At 35.4% G+C, this 23,525-nt stretch overlaps 1 protein-coding gene across 7 annotated transcripts in view; it reads left to right on the forward strand.

Moving 5' to 3' along the window:
• SUPT3H (SPT3 homolog, SAGA and STAGA complex component) overlaps positions 1-23,525 on the forward strand; it is a 618,339-nt gene that overhangs the window by 502,658 nt on the left and 92,156 nt on the right. For 5 of the 7 annotated variants that reach the window (XM_037843148.1, XM_037843146.1, XM_037843143.1 and 2 more), the window contains 2 exons: positions 2,521-2,688; positions 21,940-22,050. In XM_037843148.1, coding sequence (XP_037699076.1) covers positions 2,521-2,688; positions 21,940-22,050 — 279 coding nt within the window. Of the gene's footprint in view, positions 1-2,520; positions 2,689-21,939; positions 22,051-23,525 lie in introns of those variants that run through there. The other 2 variants (XR_005217888.1, XM_037843147.1) reach the window with 2 other exon arrangements.

A 23,525-nucleotide genomic window follows, 5' to 3' on the forward strand; every position in this document is an offset into this window, starting at 1 on the left:
ACCTGGAGGAACTAGAGAAAGAACAGCAAACTAACCCCAAAGCAAACAGAAGGAAAGAAATAATGAAGATTAGAGCAGAAATAAATGAAATTCAGAAGATGAAAACAATAGAGAGAGTCAACAAAACCAGAAGTTGGTTCTCTGAGAAAATCAATAAAATCTGTGGACCCTTAGCTAGTCTGACAACAACAAAAAAAAGAGAAAGGATGCAAATAAATAAAATCAGAAATGGGAGGGGGGACATAACCACTGACCCTGAAGAGATAAAGGAGATAATGAAAGGATATTATGAGCAACTATATGTTAACAAACTAGACAACTTAGATGAAGTGCACAACTTTCTAGAAAAGCATGAAAAACTAACATTGACTCAAGAAGAAATAGAAGACCTCAATAAACCAATCAGAAATCAAGAGATTGAATCAGCCATCAAAAAATTCCCAAAAAAGAGAAGTCCAGGACCAGATGGCTTGACGTGTGAATTCTACGAAGAATTCAAGAAAGAATTAGTATTCTGCTTCAATATCTTCAAAAATATTGAAGAGGAAGGAAAGCTACCTAACTTATTGTATGAAGCCAACATCACCCTAATAGCAAAGCCAGACAAAGATACTACATGAAAAGAGAATTAACAGAACAATCCCTTTAGTGAATATTGAAGCAAAAATCCTCAACAAAATACCTGCAAATTGAATCCAGCAGCACATTAAAAGAATTATACACCATGACCAAATGGGTTTTATTCCCGGTATGCAAGGTTGGTTCAACATAAGGAAATCAATTAATGTAATATACCACATCAATAAATCAAAGGGGGGAAACCACAGGATCATCTTGATTGATGCAGAAAAGGCATTTGACAAAATTCAAAATCCTTTCTTGATGAAAACACTTCAAAGGCTAGGAACAGAAGGAAACTTCAACATGTTAAAGGGAATATATGAAAAACCCACAGCTAACATCATACTCAATGGAGAAGGACCAGAAACTTTCCCTCTAAGATCAGGAACAAGTCAAGGATGCCCACTGTCACCATGAATTCAGCAAAGTGGCAGGGTACAAGATCAAAGCACAAAAATCAGTAGTGTTTTATAGATACTAATAAGGTGCAATCCAATGAGGAAATCAAGAAAAAAAATCCGTTTACAATAGCAACCAAAAGAATCAAATATTTAGGAATAAATTTAACCAGCACATAAAAGACCTGTATCCAGAAAACTACAAAAAAATTGCTAAAAGAAATCAAGGAAGACCTGTGTAAATGGAAGGACATACCATGTTCATGGATTGGAAGACTAAATATAGTTAAGATATCAGTTCTACCCAAATTGAGTTATAAATCCAATGCAATACCAATTAAAATCCCCACAACTTATTTCCAGACATAGAAAAACCAATAACTACATTTATTTGGAAGGGCAGTGTGCCCCAAATAGCTATAAATATCTTGAGAAAGAAAAATGAAGTAAGAGGTCTAAAGCATTTTACAAAGCCACAGTGTTCAAAACAGCATGGTCCTGGATAAAGATAGGTATACTGACCAATGGAATTGAGTTGAATGTTCAGAAATAGACCTTCTCATTTAAGAACAATTGATCTTTGATAAGGTGGTCAAGTCAACTCAACTGGGACAGAGCAGCCTCTTCAACAAACGGTGCTGGGTGAATTGGATATCCATATCCAGAAGAATGAAAGAGGAATGAAAGGTGTATCTCACACCTTATACAAAAATTAACTCAAAATGGATCAAAGACCTAAAAATTAGAGTTAAGACCATAAAATATTTAGAAGAAAATGTAGGGAAATATCTCAAAGATTTTGTGATAGGAGGTAGTCTCCTAGACCTTACACCCAAAGGACAAGCAATAAAAGAAGAAAGGATAAATGGGATCTCCTCAAAATTGAAAAATTTTATTTGTCAAAGGACTTTGTCAGGAAAGTAAAAAGGTAGCCTATGCAATGGGAGACGATATTTGGAGACCACATATCAGATAATATGTTAATATTCAGAATATATAAAGAGATCCTACAACTCAACAACAAAAAAGACAAACAACCCAATTCAAAAATGGGCAAAAGACATTAACAGACACTTCCGAAGAGGAAATACAAATAGTTTAAAAACATATGAAAAGATGCTCAACTTCACTTGTTATTAGGGAAGTACAAATCAAAACGACAATGAGATATCATCTCACACCTACTATAATGGCCATTATCAAAAAAAAAAAAAAACAGAAAATTACAAGGGCTGGAGAAGATGTGTAAAAGGGGGTACATTTATTCCATTCACTTTGGATAGATTTTATGGGGTGTGAATAAATTTCAATAAAATTTCATTCAAAAATTTAACATACATTCTCAGAGGCAGATAGGGTATCATTTCTATGAATTGGATAAGAATAAATTGTGATTTTATGTTTGTAAGTTTCAAATAGTATTATATTCATGATTTATTAAGCAAAATCTTTTAGTGGAAGCCCTGGTCACTTGAATACAAAGCCATGTCTCTTTGAGCAGGGTTCTTGCATGAAGTCTAACTCAGACTCCCCTGAGAACACACCTCCTCCTACACCAACAGCTCCATCATCCGGATCACAGCACTCAGGAAAAGCCACATCAGGATCCCTAGGGAATGGGAGTGCTGGACAAGACTCGGCTAAAACCAAGCAAAGGAAAAGAAAAAAGGTTAGTGATAATTTTTATTTTTTTCTGGCGGTGGGAGTGAGAGGTGGGGAGGGTCTCCTTGAGTTCTTTTCAGATATATGGAAAATGTGCTGTTTTCCTGATAGTTCAAATTTGGGGGATCATCCAATTTTATACTTAAGCATGCTTTATTAATTTACTCAAACTTTTTTAACAGCTTTCTTCTGGGTAAAGTAAGATACTGATTTTTCTTAACATTTATTTCTCAATATTTCAAACATACAGAAAAGTGAAAAGAATTATGGAGTGTACATTCTGTCTGCCATCTAGAGTCTACAATTAACATTTTGCCGTATTTCTTTATCACATATCCATCCATCAAACTGTCCCTCTGTCTATCAATCAGTTCATCTTTTTTTAAAAATATGCATTGCAAAGTAAGATTTAGACATCATAGACATCATTACATTTCATGCCTAAGTACATCATTGTGTATATTTGTTTATGGTTCCTGTTTTGAGGGGGAGAGGTCAAATTTACACACAGTGAACCACTCAACACTTAAGTATTTGATTTGGTGGGTTTTAACAAATGCATAAACCTGTTTTGTTTCAAAACCGTATCAAAATATAGAACATTACCATCATACCATAAGCCCAGAAAGTTCTTTTGTGCTCGCTTCCAGTTAATTCCTGCCATAGTCCTCAGAGAGGCAGCCACTGTTCTCATTTTCTCATCAAAGATTAGTTTTTTATGTTCCAGAATGTCATATAAATGGAATCATATAGTATGTACTCTTTTGTGTGACATTTCTTTTACTCAGGGTGTTCTTGAATTTCATGTTTTTTTGGTATCAGTGTAATTTATTCCCCTTTATTGCTGAGGAATATTTCAGTGTATAACTATATATTCATTCACAGGTTGATAGACATCTAGGCTCTTTCTAGTTTTGAGGTATTATGTATAAACCTGATTTGAACATTCTTATACAAGTCTTTGCTGACAAATGCCTTCATTACTCTTAGTTATTACCTTGGAATGACATTGTTGAGTCATAGGGTGGGCATGTGTTTGTATTTTTAAGAAAATACTAAACTTTTTTCCAAAATGATATGAGATTTTATATTCCCTCTGGCAATATATAAGAGTTCCAATTGCTTCATATCCTCACCAACAAATTAATTCTAAAATTACATAGAAATGCAAAGGACACAGTCTATTCATAATTTATACTTTTACCATTCTAATGAATATTTAGTGGTAACTCATTATAATTTCAGTTTGCATTTTCCTGATTTCTAATGATGCTGAGCAATTTTTCATGTACTTATTGGCCATTCATATATCTTCCTTTGTGAAGTGTCTCTTCAAATCTTTTACCCATTTCTTTTCAAATTGTGTTGTCTTTTATTACCAGTTTCTCAGTGTTCTTTATAAGTCCTACATAATAATCATTGGTCAAATATGTTTTTCACATATGTTTTCCCAGTTTGTGGCTTACCTATTCATTGTCTTAATGGTATCTTTTGGCAAGCAGAAGTTTTAAATTTTGATGAAGTCTAATTTCTGAAATTTTTCCTTTTTGTTCATTACATTTTATATACTATCTAAGAAAGCTTTGCTACTCTCAAACTATGATTATACTCTCCTGTGTTTTCTTATGGAAGCTTTATAGCTTTAGCTTTGATGTTTGGTTTTATTAATCAAATCAGATTAACTTTTGTATATGGTATCGGTTGAGGCCGAATTCACTTTTTTTCCATATGGCTATTTAGTTATTCCAGCACCTTTCATTGAAAAGACTGTCTTTTCTCCATAGGATTGCTTTGGTACCCTTGTTGAAAATCAAATGACTATATATCCATGTTGGCTTATTTCTGGAATTATAGTTTTCTTTCATTGATGTATCTGCCAGTTCTTTTGAAAGTACCACCTTGTCTTGATTGCTGTACCTTTATACCTTACTTTATAGTAGGTCTTAAGGTCAGGTAGTGTAAAGTCCTCAAACTTTGTTATTTTTCAAGCTTGATACAGATAGACTGTGTCCTTTGCATTTCTATGTAAATTTTAGAATTAGTTTGTTAGTTTCTACAAAGAAGAAAAAAGAAAAGAAAAAGCAAGGCTGGATGGGATTTTGAAAGTGTTTGGGCTGAATGTCTACATCAGTTTGGGGATATAAATGTCTTGACATATCAAGTCTTTCACTCCATGAGCATGATATACCTGTCTGTTTGTTTAACTTTTAAAAATTTCTCTTGGCAGTATTTTATAATATTCAGTGTTGAGGTCTTACATATATTTAGTTAAATTGATTCTAAATGTTTGGTTCTTTGATGCTAGTATTAATTGAATTGTTTTTTTGAATTTGATTTTCCCAGTTTTTACTGCTAGTATATAAGAATACCATTGATATTTATGACTTAACCTTGCATTTTGAGACTTATTCTTGAAGTGGTTTTATGCATTCCTTAGGATTTTCTATAAAAAGGGATGTGTTATTTGAAAATGCACACACATTTACTTCTTCCTTTCTGATATATATGCCTTTGATTTCTTTTTCTTGCCTTATTGCACTGGCTAGGGCTTTACTGTAATGATGAATAAAAGTGGTGAGAGCAGATACCCCTGCCTTGTTCTCAAATTTCAAAGAAAGCATTCAGTATTTCATCATATGAAATATGTCATATGATGATCGTGGCATCATGTATGATGTCAGCTGTGGGTTTTTTGTAGATGCCTTTTATCAAATTGAGGAAATGTTCTTACTATTCCTGTTTTGCTGAAAATAGGGGTATTTTTTAATTAAAAAAGGGTAATTAAATTTTGTCAAATGTTTTTGTATTTATTAAAATGATTATATATTTTTTCTTCTTTATTCTGTTAATATGGTGAACTGAATGACTGATTTTCAAATGTTAAACCAACCTTGCATTCCCAGAGTAAATGTTATTCATTCTCCATAATCCTGGATTTGACTTTCCAATATTGGTAAATATCTTTACACCTATATTCATGGCGGATAATGGTCTTTAATTTTCTAATTTTATTTCCTTCTTTCCTTCCTTCCTTCCTTCTTTCTTTCTTTCTTTTTTCCTTTGTTTTGTAATGTTTTTATTAGATTTGGGTATTAGGATTATTTTGGTCTCCTCTGTTTTTCTTTATTGACAGCAAATGTATAAGGTTGGTATTATTTTTTCCTCAAATGATTGATAAGAATTTACCTATGAAACCATCTTTCTCTGCTGTTTTCTTCATGGGAAAAATCTTTAATAACAAATTCAATGTCTTTAAAAACTGTAGGACTGTTCAGCTTTTTCTCTTTAGTGTTGTGTCAATTATGGTGAGTTGTGTCTTTCTGGATGTTTTCAAGATTTTATTTTTATTTTATTTCATATCCATAGATATGGTTTTCTTTGTATGACCCTGCTGGGGGTTCACTAAGGGTCTTGACTGTGTAAATTTATGTCTTTTCACCAAATTTGGGAAATTTTTAGAATTATTTCTTCAGATTGTTTTCTGTCTCATTCACTCTGTCCTCCACTGCTGTGACTCCAAGTGCACATACGTTAATTACTTTGATATTAGTCCACAGGTACCAAAGGTTCTATTTAATTTTTCTTTTAATCTTTTCATTCTGTTATTCAGATTGGACAATTTCTATTGATCTATCTTTATGTTCTTCTGTCTGCTGTAATGTTCTGTTGTACTATCTAGAATTTTTCTCATTTCTGACATTGTATCTTACAGCTTTAGGGTTCTATTTGATTTCTTTTATAATTTCTATTTATCTTCTTATGTTTGTATTCATTTATTACAAGTATATTTTTTTTCATATCCTTGAGCACATAGTTATAATAGCTGCTTTAAAAACTTTACTGCTTGGAGGAAGGGCAAGATGGCAGAGTGATGAAGTCTAGGTTGTAGTTACTCCTCCTGGGAAGTTGGTAGAAAGCCAGGAACTGCACGGACCCTACATCACACAGGAATTTGGGATTGGATAAAACTTCATACAACAATCGTGAACATGTGGAACAGCTGAGATCAGCGAAATCTGTATGTTCTTGCTTCCAGAGGGCCCACGCCCCTTCCTGCCAAGCACAAACCCAAGGGAGGAGGGGCCATCCTACTGAAAACCAGGAGGGAGAACAAAAGCTGCAACCATAGATAAACTGAGAGCAGACACCAGAAAATCTGGGAGCAGTCAGCCCAGCGGAGAGGAGATAGGGCTAGCAAAACAGCAACAAAAAGAAAACAAAATAAAAAGAGAGACTTTTTGGAGTCAGGTGAACATAATACGGGAAGGTCAGGGTTCAAACAGAATCAGACCCTTATGCAAATCCAGGGAAGGAGAGCATTTGTCTGAAAAGCCAGCTTCTCTGCTTTCTTGATTGCTCCTTAATCACCCTCAACTCCTGGCCTTTTAGCATTTCAATAGCCCATTAGATCTACAAAGACTGTAAATAGTCCATACTGGGCCGTTCCTTTTTTTTTTTTTTTTTTTTTTTTTTTTTTTTTTTTTTTTTTTTAATTTTTTTCTCTTTTTCTAAAACAATCTTAGAAGCCCACTACAGAAAGCCTCAAAGACTTGCAGTTTGGACCCAGGCAAGAGCAGAGCTAAGATAGCTCTGAGAGACAAAGCAGTAAGACTAGTTGCAGAGAAAATTCGCGAAACACCATAACTTCCCAGCCCTTTTGGGAACTCAGATCCCAGGGTTTGGAATTCATTAAGTAGCTTCAGTCAGCCATGTCCGGACTGGATTAGGGTCACCTGGAGAACTAAAGGCTCCCCGCCTCCTTACACTGGTGGGAGAACTGCGGGCTGGCAAGCGCCACCTGCTGGACAGCATAAGAGAAGCACAGAGTCTAAATGCCTCACAGGAGGGTCTCATTTTCAAGGAAACACCATACCCTCCTCCCAAGACCTGGGGCTCTCTGGACTAGGAAAATCTGACTGGGACTGACAATATCTGAGGAGATCACCACACAAAAAGGCTATATAGAGTCAGGGCAAGAAACAGAAAAACAAGAGGTGAAAAACTCTGACCAACTAAACAGAATATACATTAAAGGTCTAGAATAAGCTGAACTAAACACCAAAAGGTTAGAGAACAAAGCCAACCAACAAGAAAATCCTAGGTAAAAGAGTGAAAACAAGCCCAGAATAATCAAGAAAGCCAGATGCCTAGACAGCTTAAGATAATGAGCCGTACTAGGATACATGAAAATGTGGATCAGCCAAAGGAACAAACTAATAGTTCAACTGAGATACAGGAGTTGAAGCAAATATTGCTAAGTCAATTCAAGGAGCTGAAGGAAGAACTAATTGGAGATGTTCAAATAAATTAAATCAATTCAAAATCAAGTCAATGAACTGAGGGAAGATATCGCAAAAGAGATGAAGGATATAAGGAAGACACTGGATGACCATAAGGAAGAATTCATAAACTTGAAAAAACAAATGACAGAACTCATGGGAATGAAGGGCATAATAGAGGAGATGAAGAAGACAATGGAGGGATACAACAGTAGATTTGAACAGGCAGAAGAAGGGATCAGTGAACTGGAAGATCAGACATCTGAATTCACACACATGAAAGAACAGATGGTGAAAAGAACGGAAAAAAATGAGCAGGGTCTTAGGAAGCTGAGTGACAACATAAAACACACAAACGTATGTGTTATGGGTGTTCCACAGGGAGAAGAGAAGGGAAAAGGAGCATAAAGAATAATAGAAGAAATAATCACTGAAAATTTCCCAACTCTTATGAAAGACAGAAAATTAGAGATTCAAGAAGTACAGTGTACCCCAAGCAGAATAGACCCCAACAGATGTACTCCAAGACACTTACTGATCAGATTGTCCAATGTCAAAGACAAAGAGAGAATTCTGAAAGCAGCAAGAGAAAAGCAATCCATCACATACAAGGGAAGCTCGATAAGTCTGTGCACAGATTTCTCCGCAAGAACCATGGAGGCGAGAAGACAGTGGTATGATTTATTTAACATACTGAAAGAGAAGAACTACCAACCAAGAATTCTATATCCAGCAAAAGTGTCCTTCAAAAATGAGGGAAAGGTTAAAATATTTTCAGACAAACAGACACTGAGCGAGTTCATGAATACGAGACCAGCGCTACAGGAAATACTAAAGGGAGTGCTACACGCTGATAGGAAAAGACAAGAGAAAGAGGTTTGGAGAATAGTGTAGCAGTGAAGATTATCAGGAAGGGTGAAAAGAGAGAGAGGGAAAAATAAGACATGACATATAAAATCCAAAGACAAAATGATAGAAGAAACTACTGCCCTTACAGTAATAACATTAAACGTTAATGGATTAAACTCCCCAATAAAAAGACACAAACTGGCAGAATGGATTAAAAAACAGGACCCATCTATAAGCTGTCTACAAGAAAGTCACCTTAGACACAAAAACAAAAATAGGCTGAAAGTGAAAGGTTGGAAAAAGATATTTCATGCAAACAGCAACCAGAAAAAAAGCAGGAGTAACTATATTAATATCAGACAAAGTAGACTTCAAAAGTAAAACAATTAAAAGAGACAAAGAAGGACACTATATATTAATAAAAGGGTCAATTCATCAAGAAAACATAACAATCATAACATGTATGCACCAAGCCAGAGTGTCCCAAAACTCATGAGGCAGACACTGAGAACACTGAAAGGAGAAGTAGATAACTCCACAATAATAATTGGAGACTTCAATACACTGCTCTCATCAATGGATAGAACATGTAGACAGAAGATCAACAAGGAAACGGAGATGTTAAATTATATGATAAATGAACTAGACTTGACAGACATTTATAGAACACTATATCCCACAACAGCAGGATACACATTCTTCTTGAGTGCTCATGGAACATTTTCTAGGATAGACCACATGCTGGGTCACAAAGCAAGCCTCAACAAATTTGAAAATATTGATATTATAAAAAACACTATCTCAGATCATAACAGAATGAAGTTGGAAATAAATAACAAGCAGAAGATTGAAAAATTCACAAATATGGAGACTAAACAACAAACTCTTAGAAAACCAGTAGGTAAAGGAAGAAACTACAAGACAAATTAGTAAATACCTCGAGGCAAATGACAATGAAAACACAACGTATCAAAACTTATGGGATGCGGCAAAGGTGGTGCTGAGAGGGAAATTTATTGCCTTAAATGCCTATATTAATAGAGAAAAGAGAGCAAAAATTGAGGAGTTAACTGTCCACCTGGAAGAACTACAGAAAGAACAGCAAATAAACCCCAAAGCAAACAGAAGGAAAGAAATAACAAAGATCAGAGCAGAAATAAGTGAAACTAGAACAGGAAAGCAGTAGAGAGAATCAACAAAACCAGAAGCTTGTTCTTCAAGATAATCAACAAAATTGATGGACCCCGAGCTAGGCTAACAAAAAAAAAAGAGAGAGAGAGAGCAGATGCAAATAAATGCAATCAGAAACAGGAAAGGAAGCATAATGCAGAAATAAAGGAAATAATGAGAAGATACTATGAGCAACTATACGCTAATAAGCTGGACAACTTACACGAAATGGACAACTTCTTAGAAAAGCATAAGCAACCAACATTGACCTAAGAATAAATAGAGGACCTCAACAAAACAGTCACAAGTAAAGAGATTGAGTCAGCCATCAAAAAGCTCCCAAAAAAAGAAAAGCCCAGGGCAAGATGGTTTCACATGTGAATTCTACCAAGCATTCAAGAAAGAATTAATACCAACCCTGCTCAAACTCTTTAAAAAAATTGAAGAGTAAGGAAAACTACCCAACTCATTCTATGAAGCCAACATCACCCTAATACCAAAATCAGACAAAGATACTACAAAAAAAGAAAATTATAGACTAATCTCTTTAATGAATATAGATGCAAAAACACTCAACAAAATACTTGCAAATCAAATCCAGCAGCACGTTAAAAGAACTATACACCACGACCAAGTGGGGTTTATTCCAGGTATGCAAGGCTGGTTCAACGTAAGAAAATCAATTAATTTAATACACCACATCAATAAATCAAAGCAAAATAACCACATGATAATCTCGATCGATGCAGAAAAAGCATTTGACAAAATTCAACATCCTTTCTTGATGAAAACACTTCAAAGGATAGGAATAGAAGGGAATTTTCTCAATATGATAGAGGCAATATATGAAAAACCCACAGCTAACATTGTGCTCAATGGGGAGAGACTGAAAGCTTTCCCTCTAAGATCTGGAACAAGACAAGTGTGCTGGTTTAAATGTATTATGTCCTCCAGAAAAAGCCATATTCTTTGGTTCAATCTTGTGAGGCAGACATATTGGTGGGGATTGGGTTAGAACATTTGGATTAGGTTGTTTGCATGGAAACGCACTCCACCATGATGGAGTGGGTGGGTGATGATTCTGGTTGGATCATTTCCATGGAGGTGTTACCCCGCCCATTCAGGGTGGGTCTAAATTAAATCACTGGAGCCATATAAATGAACTGACAAACATGAAGGAACTCAGTGCAGCTGAGGGTGGCATTTTGAAGAGGAGCTACAGCCAAGAGGGACACTTTGAAGAAAGCACAGGAGCTGCAGATAAGAGACAGTTTGAAGATGGCCATTGAAGGCAGATTTTTGCTCCAGAGAAGCTAAGAGAGGACAAACACCCCAAGTGCAGCTAAGAGTGACATTTTTGAGGAACTGTAGCCTAGAGAGGAATGTCCCGCAAGAAGGCCATTTTGAAACCAGAACTTTGGAGCAGATGTCAGCCATGTGCCTTCCCAGCTAACAGACGTTTTCCGGACACCATTGGCCATCCTCCAGTGAAGGTACCCGATTGCTGAGGTGTTACCTTGGACACTTTATGGCCTTAAGACTGTAACTGTGTACCAAATAAACCCCCTTTTATAAAAGCCAATCCATCTCCAGTGTTTTACATTCTGGCAGCATTAGCAAACTAGAACAACAGGGACGCCCACTATCACCATTGTTATTCAACATTGTGCTGGAAGTTCTAGCTAGAGCAGTCAGGCAAGAAAAAGAAATAAAAGGCATCCAAATTGGAGAGGAAGAAGTAAAACTTTCACTGTTTGCAGATGATATGATTCTATATGTAGAAAATCCAGAAAAATCTACAGCAAAGCTGTTATAGCTAATCAATGAACACAGCAAAGTGGCATGCTACAAGATCAGCATGCAAAAATCTGTAGTGTTCTTATACACAAGTAATGTGCAACAAGAGGAAGAAATTTAAAAAAAAATTCCATTTACAATAGCAACCAAAAGAATCAAGTATTTAGGAATGAACTTAACAAAGGCCACAAAAGACCTATACAAAGAAAATTACAAGAAACTGCTAAAAGAAATCGAACAGGACCTAAAAAATTGGAAGAACATACCATGTTCATGGATTGGAAGACAAAATATAATTAAGATGTCAACTCTACCTAAACTGATTTATAGATTCAATGCAATATCAGTTAAAATCACAACAACTTACTTTGCAGAAATAGAAAAACCAATAACCAAATTTATTTGGAAGGGCAAGTTGCCCCAAATAGGCAAAAATGTCTTGAGAAAGAGGAATGAAGTGAGAGGTCTCACTCTACCTGACTTTGAAGCATATTACAAAGCTACAGTGCCCAAAACAGCATGGTACTGGCATAAGGACAGAGATGCCGACCAATGGAATTGAATTGAGTGTTCAGAAATAGACTCTCGCATCTACTGACAATTGATCTTTGATAAGGCAGTCAAGCCAAATCAATTGGGGCAGAGCAGCCTCTTCAATAAATGGTGTTTGGAGAACTGGATATCCATTTCCAAAAGAATGAAAGAGGACTCCTACATCACATGCTATACAAAAATTAACTCTAATTGGATCAAAGACCTAAACATAAGTGCTAAGACCATAAGACTCTTAAAAGAATATTTAGGGCACTATCTTAAAGATCTTGTGATAGGAAGCGGTTTCCTAGACCTTACACCCAAAGTGCGAGCAACCAAAGAACAAATAGAAAAATGGGATCTCCTCAAAATCAAACACTTTTGCACATCAGAGGACTTTGTTAGAAAAGCAAAAAGGCAGCCTACACAATGGGAGACAATATTTGGAAACCACATATCAGATAAGCGTTTAATATCCCAAATATATAAAGCAATCCTACAACTCAATAACAGAAAGACAATCAGCCCAATTAAAAAATGGGCAAAAGACATGGACAGACACTTTTCTGAAGAGGAAATACAAATGGCTCAAAAACATATGAAAAAATGCTCAACTTCACTGATTATCAGGGAAATGCAAGTCAAAACCACAATGAGATACCATCTCACACCTACCAGAATAGCCATTATCCAAAAAACAGAAAATGACAAGTGCTGGAGAGAATGTGGAGAAAGAGGCACACTTATTCATTGTTGGTGAGAATGTAAAATGGTGCAACCACTCTGGAAGACAGTGTGGAGGTTCCTCAGGAAGCCAAGTATAGGGTTGCCATATGACCCAGCTATTCCATTGCTAGGTATATACTCAAAGGAACTGAAAACTAAGACACAAATGGACATTTATAAACCAATGTTTATTGCAACATTATTCACAATTGCCAAGAAATGGAAGCAGCCCAAATGTCCATCAATGGACGAGTGGATAAACAAACTGTGGTATATACACATGATGGAATATTATGCAGCTGTAAGACAGAACAAAGACATGGAAAATATAATAATGTGACCGAACCTTGAGAACATTATGTTGAGTGAAGTTAGCCAGAAACTAAAGGACAAATACTGTATGGTCTCAATATGAAATAATGCTAATAAGCAAACTTTGAGAGTTAAAAGCTGATAACATGGGCTACCAGGAGATAGAAAGAGGGTAGAGATCAGGCATTTGATGCTGAAGGACTACAGAAATGTTCAGCAGGAATCATTGTATAGATCCAGAAATGGATAGCATAATACTGTGTGATGGTAGCACAATATTGTAAGTATGTGGAACAAAGATATCTGTGAGTAAAGCTGAAAGAGGTGGGATAGGAAAATGTGTGGCACCAGAGGTAAAGATAAATAATGAAGACTCGGACTGTATAACTTGGCAAAAACTGGAGTGGCCAATGACTGTTGCTAAGTGTACAAATATAAAAATGTTCTCACATGTGGGAGAACAAATAAATGTCAATCATCCAGAGTTTTGAAAAAAAGGGATGGTATTTGGGAAAAAACATGATCAAAGCAAACTGGAGTCTATGGTCAACAGTAACATTCCAATATGCTTCCATTAAATGGTAACAAAGGCAATATACCAAAGTTGAATGTGTGTTAGAGGGGGATATAAGGGAGGGATATGGGATTCTTGGTAATGGTATTGTTCTTTGTCCTTATTATTATATTGTATGACATTTTTATTTTTCTTTTTATTATCTTTTTTACTATTCACCAAAAAAAAAAAAAACACTTTTTCATAAGAATCAATATGTTCAAGGGCTGACTATGATGATAAATGTACAACTGTGTGATGATGCCATGAACAACTGATTGTACACTGTGGATGGTATGGTATGTACATATACCTCTATAAGATTGTAGGATAAAATATAAATAGAGGTAAAAGTTCTGGAGAAAACATGGAGAGAGGGATGTACCTATTTACTGTTGATGAGGAGGCAGAGTGGTGTAGCCTTTCTGGAGGTCACTGTGGTGGCTCCACATGAAGCTGAGTACGTGGGGCCATGGGGTCCTGCGACCTCTTTGTGGGGTGTGTATTTGGAGGATCTGGGAGTGGAGAAATAGGTGGACATTTGCACACTGGTGTTTGTGGAGGCAGTGTTCATGATTTGCAATGGGTGGAGGTGGCCTAAGGGTACACTGACTGAGGAACGGAGTGGTGAACTGTGGTGTTTGCATACAATGGAATATTGAGCAACTATGAGAAGGAATGAAGCTGTGAGACACGCAATGAGGTGAATGGATCCTGTAGACAGCATGTTGAGTGAAGTATGCCAGAAACCAAGGCAAACACTATAATGCCTCACCAATATGAACTAACTACAATGTGTAAACTCAGAATTAAATCTTAGAGCACAGCCTAACAGGGAAATAATTATTGTAATGGTCCCTAGATTGTAAGCTCTTACAGCAGTCAAATCTATTCCTGAATTGTAATGGCTATCTCCAAACTCTGAGATGTTGATCCCTTAATGTATAACCTCATTGGTCTCTGGAACATTGGGTATCTGTGTTACACCTGGAACTCAGAGCTAGAGCTCGGCAGTTATGAATATCAGTATTTACGCATAAAGCAACTGCTAAAAAAAAAAAAAGCTGAAACAGAGCCCAGACTTCAATTCCTGATGTGAATAAAGCAGATCTGGTTAAGACTAGAGCAAATCAAGCCAAAGGGTAAAGGTTGAAACTGACTGTGTTCAAACTTCAACTTCCATGTGAGACCAAGGGAAGAGATGTTTATTTGGTGTAGAATCTATATTTTCTATACAATATAACTTCTGCAGTCAGTTTGTTCAAACACTATAATCACATGGAACTTTGAATAGAAAGTGAGCTATGGTAGGTCAGTATAGATTAGAATGAAATAGCAACATATCCTGAAGTAATTTGGGTGGAGAATAAAAATGTTTATTAGGGGCCCCCCTGAAGAGCTGGGGGAGGATGCAGAGGTGTTGGACTTCCTCACGTGGATTGTTGCTGATGTTCTCACAAACATTGGGGACTGACGGCTTGATGTGCTGAGCCTTCTGTCTTGGGGCTTGCCCCTGTGAAGCTTGTTGCTGCAAGGAGAGGCTAACCCTGCTTATAATTGTGCCTAAGAGTCTCCCCCTGAGTGCCTCTTTGTTGCTCAGATGTCGCGCGCTCTCTCTAACTAAGCCACCTTGGCGGGTGACCTCACTGCCCTCCCCCCACGTGGGACCTGACTCCCAGGGATATAAATCTCCCTGGCAATGCAGGATATGACTCCCAGGAATGAATCTGGACCTGGCATCGTGGGATTGAGAACATCTTCTTGACCAAAAGGGGGATGTGAAATGAAACCAAATAAAGCTTCAGTGGCTGAGAGATTTCAAATGGAGTCAAGAGGTCACTCTGGTGGACATTCTTACACACTATATAGGTAACACTTTTTAGATTTTAATATATTGGAATAGCTAGAAGTAAATACCTGTAACTACCAAACTCCAACCCAGTAACCTTGACTTTTGGAGACAATTGTATAACAATGTAGCTTACAAGGGGTGACAGTGTGATTCTGAAAACCCTGTGCATCCCACTCCCTTTATCCAGTGTATGGATGGATGAGTAGAAAAATGGGGACAAAACCTAGATGAAAAATAGGGTGGGACGGTAGGTGGGTGGTGATTTGGGTGTTCTTTTTTATTTTTGTTTTTTTATTATGATTGATTCTTTCTGGTGTAAGGAAAATGTTCAAAACTAGATTGGGGTGATGAATGCACTACTATAAGAGGTACTGTGAACAGTTGATCGTACACCATGGATGATTGCATGGTATGTGAATATTCCTCAAAAAAACTGAATTTAAAAAAAAAAAACTTTACTGCTCATTTCAATATCTGGGTTATCTTAGTCTCCACTGAGTATAGGTCACTTTTTCCTCTATTTCTGCAAGTCTAGTAAGTTAGGATTATATCTTGGACATTGTGAGTAATATGTTACAGATAATTGGTATTCTTTTATATTCTTATGAAGAGAGTTGTTGCTGTTTTCTTGTGTGTGTATGTATATGTGTTAACCAAGCAATTTACTTAACTGGACTCAAACTCTAAACTTCGAATTCACAGTCTCCAGCCATGGGCAACAACTACAGTCTCTCTTCACTTCTTTTAGCTTTAGCTTGAATGCTTTAATTCAGTGTCATGCAGCAATTGTTAAGGGGTTAGTTGAAGATTGGAGTAAGGTTTACACACATTTATTCACTGCATTTGAGGCTTTCCCTTTCTGATTCTGCCCTTTTCAGCATTTCTGTCCTCATTTTCCAGCTACCATGGTTACCCCAAACTCCAGCCTCTAGTTTTTTAAGCATTTAAGGTTGTGTTTTAACCACCCATGTGCCCATTGACGTCTTCCCTTAGACAGTAAAAACAGGAAACTAAACCCATTGCCATTTGCCTCTTCTAAGTGTAGTTACTCCCCTTCCAGTTTTCGCCTGGTGTTGATCATTCTTCATTGCTTTCAGATAGTTGTTTTTTATAAATTGTCCAAAGTTTATAGTTTTATCTACAAAGGAGTTGGTACAATAGGAGTTATTCGTCATTACCAGGATAAGAGCCATGCCAAGATATAATTTTATAATTGATGGTAAGTAAATTTAACTTCAGTATTCATTTCTAGTTTTCCTTTTCATTTACAAAATGGCAAAACTCTCTGCTTTCTTATTAAGGGAATATCTGAACTATAGTAAACTTCTGTGTTATAAAGTAGTTTTTAAGAATTTCAGCTATAGCCTTCTCCAACTCATTCAATAACTAAAACTCTTGTAACAAAATGTCACCTAAAAGAGCTCTTCAGTGATCTTGTTTTACAGAACACATAAGAAAGGAGTTGTAATTAACCTACTAATTATTCATATGTAAATTAATTCTTTATAAGGTTTTGAAAATTCTTGAAATGTTTTCTCATAAATGTTTAGATATTTCTCTCCTAATCTAGTTTAAAGCTGTTAAATTTGAGTTATTTTATAGCAAAAATTTCCTGAATGAAGTTTTAGCCCTGTCCATGTCTAACTTCTCCTAAATTCTAAATTGGTGGCATCAGAAATAATAATCTCCCACTTCAAAGCCATTAATTATTTCTCTATTTTATTCTTCCACATCTTTCTACATTCACACTCTTAATATATTTTGATTTTCACGCACTGGAAACTTCAGCTGTAGAAGTAACATGTTATAATTCATTCTACATAAAATAATTAAAGCCTCTACTATATGCAAGCTTTGCGAAGTAGAAATCATTGTAACCTTGGTCAAGTCATTCATTGTCTCTCATTTATAAAATGGAGTAGGAGTTGGGAAAATTTAGACTAGATTATGTCTTGAGTTCCAGCCAGTTTAATGGTGTTTGAATATTTGAATTCAGTGATTCTCTCGTCTTCTTGTTAAATAACTTTTGTAGTTTTGATTTTCTTAAAGAAAAGCTTTTCCTAGTTATATAGAACTACAGTTTTGATAATTAAGGTCTCAATTTAACTTTGATATTCAAAAATTAACTTAATCACATCTTGTACCCTTTGGCCAAAGAATGGCCCACCTTCATCCAAAAGGAAATATTCTATGAGCCTGAAGCTCTGGGGGTGGCTAAATGTTCAACAATGAAGAGAAAGACGATACATGCCTGTCTAGTCAGATTATGTATCAATCTTTGTGGTCAGTGAGTGACAGGTATTGCACTAACCTTTAGTTTTTTCTAGTCTGATATATGTGTTCCTCCTCTGTAAGATTTAAGATTCCAAGTTTAGCAGAAGATCCAGTCTACCATTAAAGATGTGGAAGGAATAAGAGCCAACTGCCTGAAATTCCAGATCCTTCTTAAACATTGGGTTCTCTGGCCTCCCAGCTTTGCAGAGGGGAAGGATGGGGCACTCTTACCCTGCCAAGTATGTTTAAGTTGGGAAGAAAAGAGTCAGGACAGGTACAGGCATTTGTAAGTGATCCAGCGGCAGCAGAAGTTTCAACGTTAGTTGCTTGTGCTACAGTTGAGAGTTCAAACCACTGAGAGTTTTTATTTACGTAAACCAGCAAAGACAAGCAGAGGGACAAAAACTCAAATCTCAGAAATGTGTAGGACTGCATATGATAACTTCAGCTTCTACTACCCAACACCAGTTTCTGCTAAAGATACAAAAATGAAGACAAATGGAAGAATACCAGAATGGAATATGAATGCAGCTATGAGGAAGAGAAGCTGACATATGAAGAAGAGATTTACTAAGTGTCTAATACTTAAGGAAATACAGAGTTTAGTCCCCACAGAGATTTCTGCAAACATTCTATAAACAACAGGACTCAGAATTTTGTCAAATGAATGGGTTAGTTTTTGAAAATTTTAAAACTATCCTACAATGTGGATATAATCAGGATGAGAAAGATGAATTGATGTATGAATCAAATACTCTTTCCATAAGTTTACAGCAGATATAAGATCCCTTAATAGCAGAGGCCAGATATGTAAATTTAATGTTAATTCTTCTGAAACACTTTGAAGAATATTACAAAAATATTAGAGTCCCTGCTAAATTTAAAATCCTAAACTTGGGATGGATTTTTACTTTGAACAGATTACAAGCATCTTGGGTGAGAAACTGGATGTTGACAGAAGACAGTAGTGTTGACAGCAGTGTGAAGATATTTGCTGAGATGAAATCAATACTGGCAATACCACGTTTTAGATTTAAAGGCTCCTTTCAAAGAACCCCATGGATAAATCAAGAAAGTGTAGAAGCACACATGGTAACCTCATTCACACTGATGTTGGTAGTTACTTAATTATAGCAGACAAACATGAAATAGGCAAAATGGAAAATCTAATGACATTTTTCACAATTTTTGAGTATTTTTATGTAAGTTAACTTCACCTTTTTGGCAAAGATAGGATTCAACCTGACTGACTTACTTGTTTCCATCTTACAAAAAGGAATCACAAGGTACTTTCTAACTTATGCCTCCTGCTTCAGTGTTCCCAAATCCTATTTGATTGCCATGCGAGAGGTTCTGAGAGATTTTGACCACAATGTTCTATGCCAAAATCAATTTTATTTAAGAAAGTAGAGGAAGAGTAGAATCTCTATTGCCCATGGAGAGAAGAAATGAGAAATGAATCCAATTTGGGGGAAGAAAGGAGTAACTTTAGTTGAAACCATAGAGGAGCACACAGAAAGAACTTCCCTCTCTACTTAATGTAGAAGATACTGACCCTTTAGATGTCTCACCTTCTTCTGTGTTTACACCTCGGTTGCCATTTGAAGGCTTCACACTAAAGTATTCCAAATCTATCTAAATATTTGCATGCATTTCCACAAAGGGATAGAAGGCCTCAGCCTACTTCATAAACATCTATTATACCTAGCAGTGAATGAGTCTGTATTAGTCATATATGAAAATGGAACAGAAGGGACCCAGAGAAGTCTTTACCCTCATCTGGGTCATGATGATTACATTTATTCTAATATATTCCAACCCAAGCAAAGTATTGGAAATGAAAATGAGAAAACTCTCAAAGAAACCCTGTGCACTTTTATACTAGTGCCAAAGTGAGGAGTTAGAATAATTTAATCCTTGTTATTGTGGGCACAGCAGATATGTTATTTGGGGTATTGTTGGAATATATTAGAATAATTCTAATAAGTCTAATATATTACCTAAAGTAAATTCATGTTCAGCTTATTTCAGATCTTATTAAAATAATCAAGATCTGTTTTGTTTTATATTTTGTCTTATTTCAGATTCAGCTTGGATAATTAGCAGATATGTTTGCTTTGGGAGAATTTGTTAATTATCTTACTAGTATGTAATAGGAAGGCATGCATGAACACTAAAAGTATATTCAAAAAGAACAGAATGGTATACAGTGAAAAGTAAGTCTCCTTCTGACCCCTGTCCTCTAACCGTCTATTCACCCTCCAAGAGATGAGCAGTGTTCTGGGTTTTGGAATGTCCTTACAGAGATAGTCTATGTTTAAATAGGTTTATAATGTTCAGCTTTAAAAAAAAAAAAAAAAAAAAGATGGTAACATTGCCACACAATGGGTACTTTGTTTTTTTCCTATGTAATATATCTTAGAGATAGCTCCAGAGAAGCATATATGGAATTGCCTCATTCATCTTAGTGGCTCCTGTGGTTTCTGTTTAACTGAATGAATGTATAATAATTTATTTAACCAGTCCTTCATTGATGAACATTTTAGTTCATCAATCCAAACAGTGTTGCAGTGAATATCCTTGTATATATGTTATTTTGTACCGGTGTAATAAAGCTTTAGGATAAATTCTTAGAAGTGAAATTGTTGGTCAAAGGGGTTGTACTTTTTTATTTTGATAAGATTTTGTCAAGTAACTGTCCATAGAGTTCATGCTGGTTGTACCCCTATCAGAAATTTTGAGTGATAATTGTAATAATTAGCATAAAAAATCTTAATTATATAACTAAAAATGACCTTCCACAGTATACACAAGCCACTATTTCTTTCTTTCGATTCTTTAAGATTGATGACCAGGCATCTGGTACCTATTGTACTTTAAAACTAATTATCTTACCGTTTCAAGAATATATGGATTCCGTTTTTAATCCTTAATTTAAATAATAGCCTAATACTATTAATAGCTAACATGTGTCAGGTACTGTTCTAAGTGATTTACATATATCAACTCATTTAATTTTCACAACAATCCTATAAAACAGCCATAGTTATTATCTCAGTTTTACAGATGAGGAAACTGAGGCCCAGAAATATTACATAACTCGATGGAGCTGATGACTGACAGGTCTGGGATCTGGACTCAGGTACTAGGAAGCCAGAGCCTGCAACTGAACCATGAGACTATAATGCCCTTATTGAGTGTTTCAACTTTGAGTGAAATCATGTTTTTAAACACTTATGCACACACATCTTTGATTTCTTAAATGGTATCCGTACTCTCAATGCAAATAATCTTTTTTTCTTGTATCTTTTTGTGCTTTCAAACCTGCCTTTTACAGATGAGACACATTAAAATAGAAAGTTTTTTGTTTTTGCACTTTTCTTTCCCTGAGGACACCTAGAAAATATGAACCAAGTTGAAATGGTATTTTAGGATCACCCCCTAGTATTATAAATAAATATATAGCAATTTTACATTGTTCAGTTTAAAATTGATGGCCCTTCACTTACTTCAGAAATATATCCAAGAAGCTCCCAAGAAATATTTATAATAATAAATGTTTAAAATGGTTTTTTAAAAAAATAGCTTCCTATGGTTCTTTCAGTAAGTCTCCGTGACACTTTTCATCTGCATGCAAGTGACTCTGTTTTCCTGTACTTTGACATGCAAACCTGGGTGAAATATTGTGCACATAAAAATTGCATTTAGTAGTTCTGCTAGGTAGGGGTCATGTAAAAGTCATCTTTGATTTGATGATGGAACCTTTTTTTAGATTTAGTATATGGTGGTAGTGATATGTGTCCTAAGGGAAAAAATGGTCCATTTTATAGAAGTTTATTTTCCTATTTTATACACTGTAGTTCTGTTGTGTGTTTTTGATTTAGTAACAATCTGTGTGTTTTTCTGTCACAGAGCACTGTGGCCTGTGGTGTTGAGGCTCACAGCGATGCCATCCAGCCCTGCCACATCAGAGAGGCCATTCGACGCTACGGCCACAAGATTGGCCCCCTGTCCCCATTCACAGTATGTAATAACAGAGTTATAAAAAGTTATATTTATAATCTAAAAGAATTTTGATTTTCAAGTGGTCAAATGAAGAAGCAATGGAATTGTTGAAAGCAATTTGTGGTCTCTGTAATTTCGTTGTATAAAAGTGGTATAATTCTCTTGGGAAATAAAAGTTAGTCATTTTTGTCTCTTTTTGGAAGGACAAGTTTTTTTTCAAAATATTATTTCTTTCAATTACAAATTATGCTTTTTTTGTTGGGCTTGTATTTTCTAATTTTCAAAGCTTAGGTTTATAAACCTTTTTTGTCAAATTATATGTATCCAAATATTGCTAGAAGCACTTTATATTCTAAAATTGGTTAGATTGGCATTACCACTTCTATCAGAAGTTCTGCCCCAAACATACTTTGAGTTGGAAGAAGAAATGACTTCTTTACAAGGCTTTGAAGTAGGCTAAAATGCAGTCTTTCACATCTTCAAATGATTTGAAAGCTTGTAATCAGACTTTTTTTTTACCTTGAGATTAAAGATTTGATAGTTCACCAGCCTAAAGAAAGTGTATATATGTATATGTGTGTATGTTTTAATTAAGTGACCATCTTGTGGCCCTTTTTTTAAATCTTCATGTTAATAGGAGTTTCTCCAAGTCCTCTGTTTATAAGGAATTGGTTTGAGTTTCAAAAAGTGAGGTTTGATTTACATAACCATGAATGGTAGAATTTAGTCTTTTTTGACATTCACTTCTTTCTTGACATATCAAAGCAGAATATATATATGTGTGTGTAACATATTATTCATACATATATAAAAATGTATAATATAGCATGCTTTCTTTTCTGAATAGATTTTACTGTTACCTGTTCATAGAACTAATGATTTCTTCTAATTTATATTATCTCCTTTTTACCTGTCTGTAGTTAAAAGGAAAAGCTTTCTTTCCATTCTTTACTCTTATGCATTATTGTTAATTACATGGTGACATGTAATTAATTCTCAGTGTGACAGCAAGAATGTGCTTTCATATATGTCTTCAGAAGCTTTCTGGAAAGGTGACTATTATTTTTACCTTGGTTTAATATTTTTAAAATGTCTTGTAGAAAAAAACTTGTAAGAACAAGATTTTAATACTTTTGATTATAGCTACCTATCATTTTGCATGAGTATTTGTAGTTTCTTACAATTGGAAAGAAAGAATGAAATCATATATCCCTGTTTTATTTTTTTTCCACATGATAGGTGAGGCTCTTGTAAGCAGATATGCCAAAAGGCATATGAGGTTTAGAAAAATGAGATGATTGGAAATAAGAATTTAAAAACCAACTGAAATAGAAAGAACTGACTTAGAAGGAAGGATTAAACATTTCAAACCCATAGATTATGCCAGATAATAATAGGTTGAGGCAATGGAGTGGAGAAAGAAGAAAAAGGTAATTCTGATAGTAATCTAGAAGTAATTGAAGGGTAGCAAGGAGAAACAGGATTTTTTGAGA

Source organism: Choloepus didactylus, chromosome 7, assembly GCF_015220235.1.
Source record: "Choloepus didactylus isolate mChoDid1 chromosome 7, mChoDid1.pri, whole genome shotgun sequence".
Classification (NCBI taxonomy): Eukaryota; Metazoa; Chordata; class Mammalia; order Pilosa; family Megalonychidae; genus Choloepus; species Choloepus didactylus.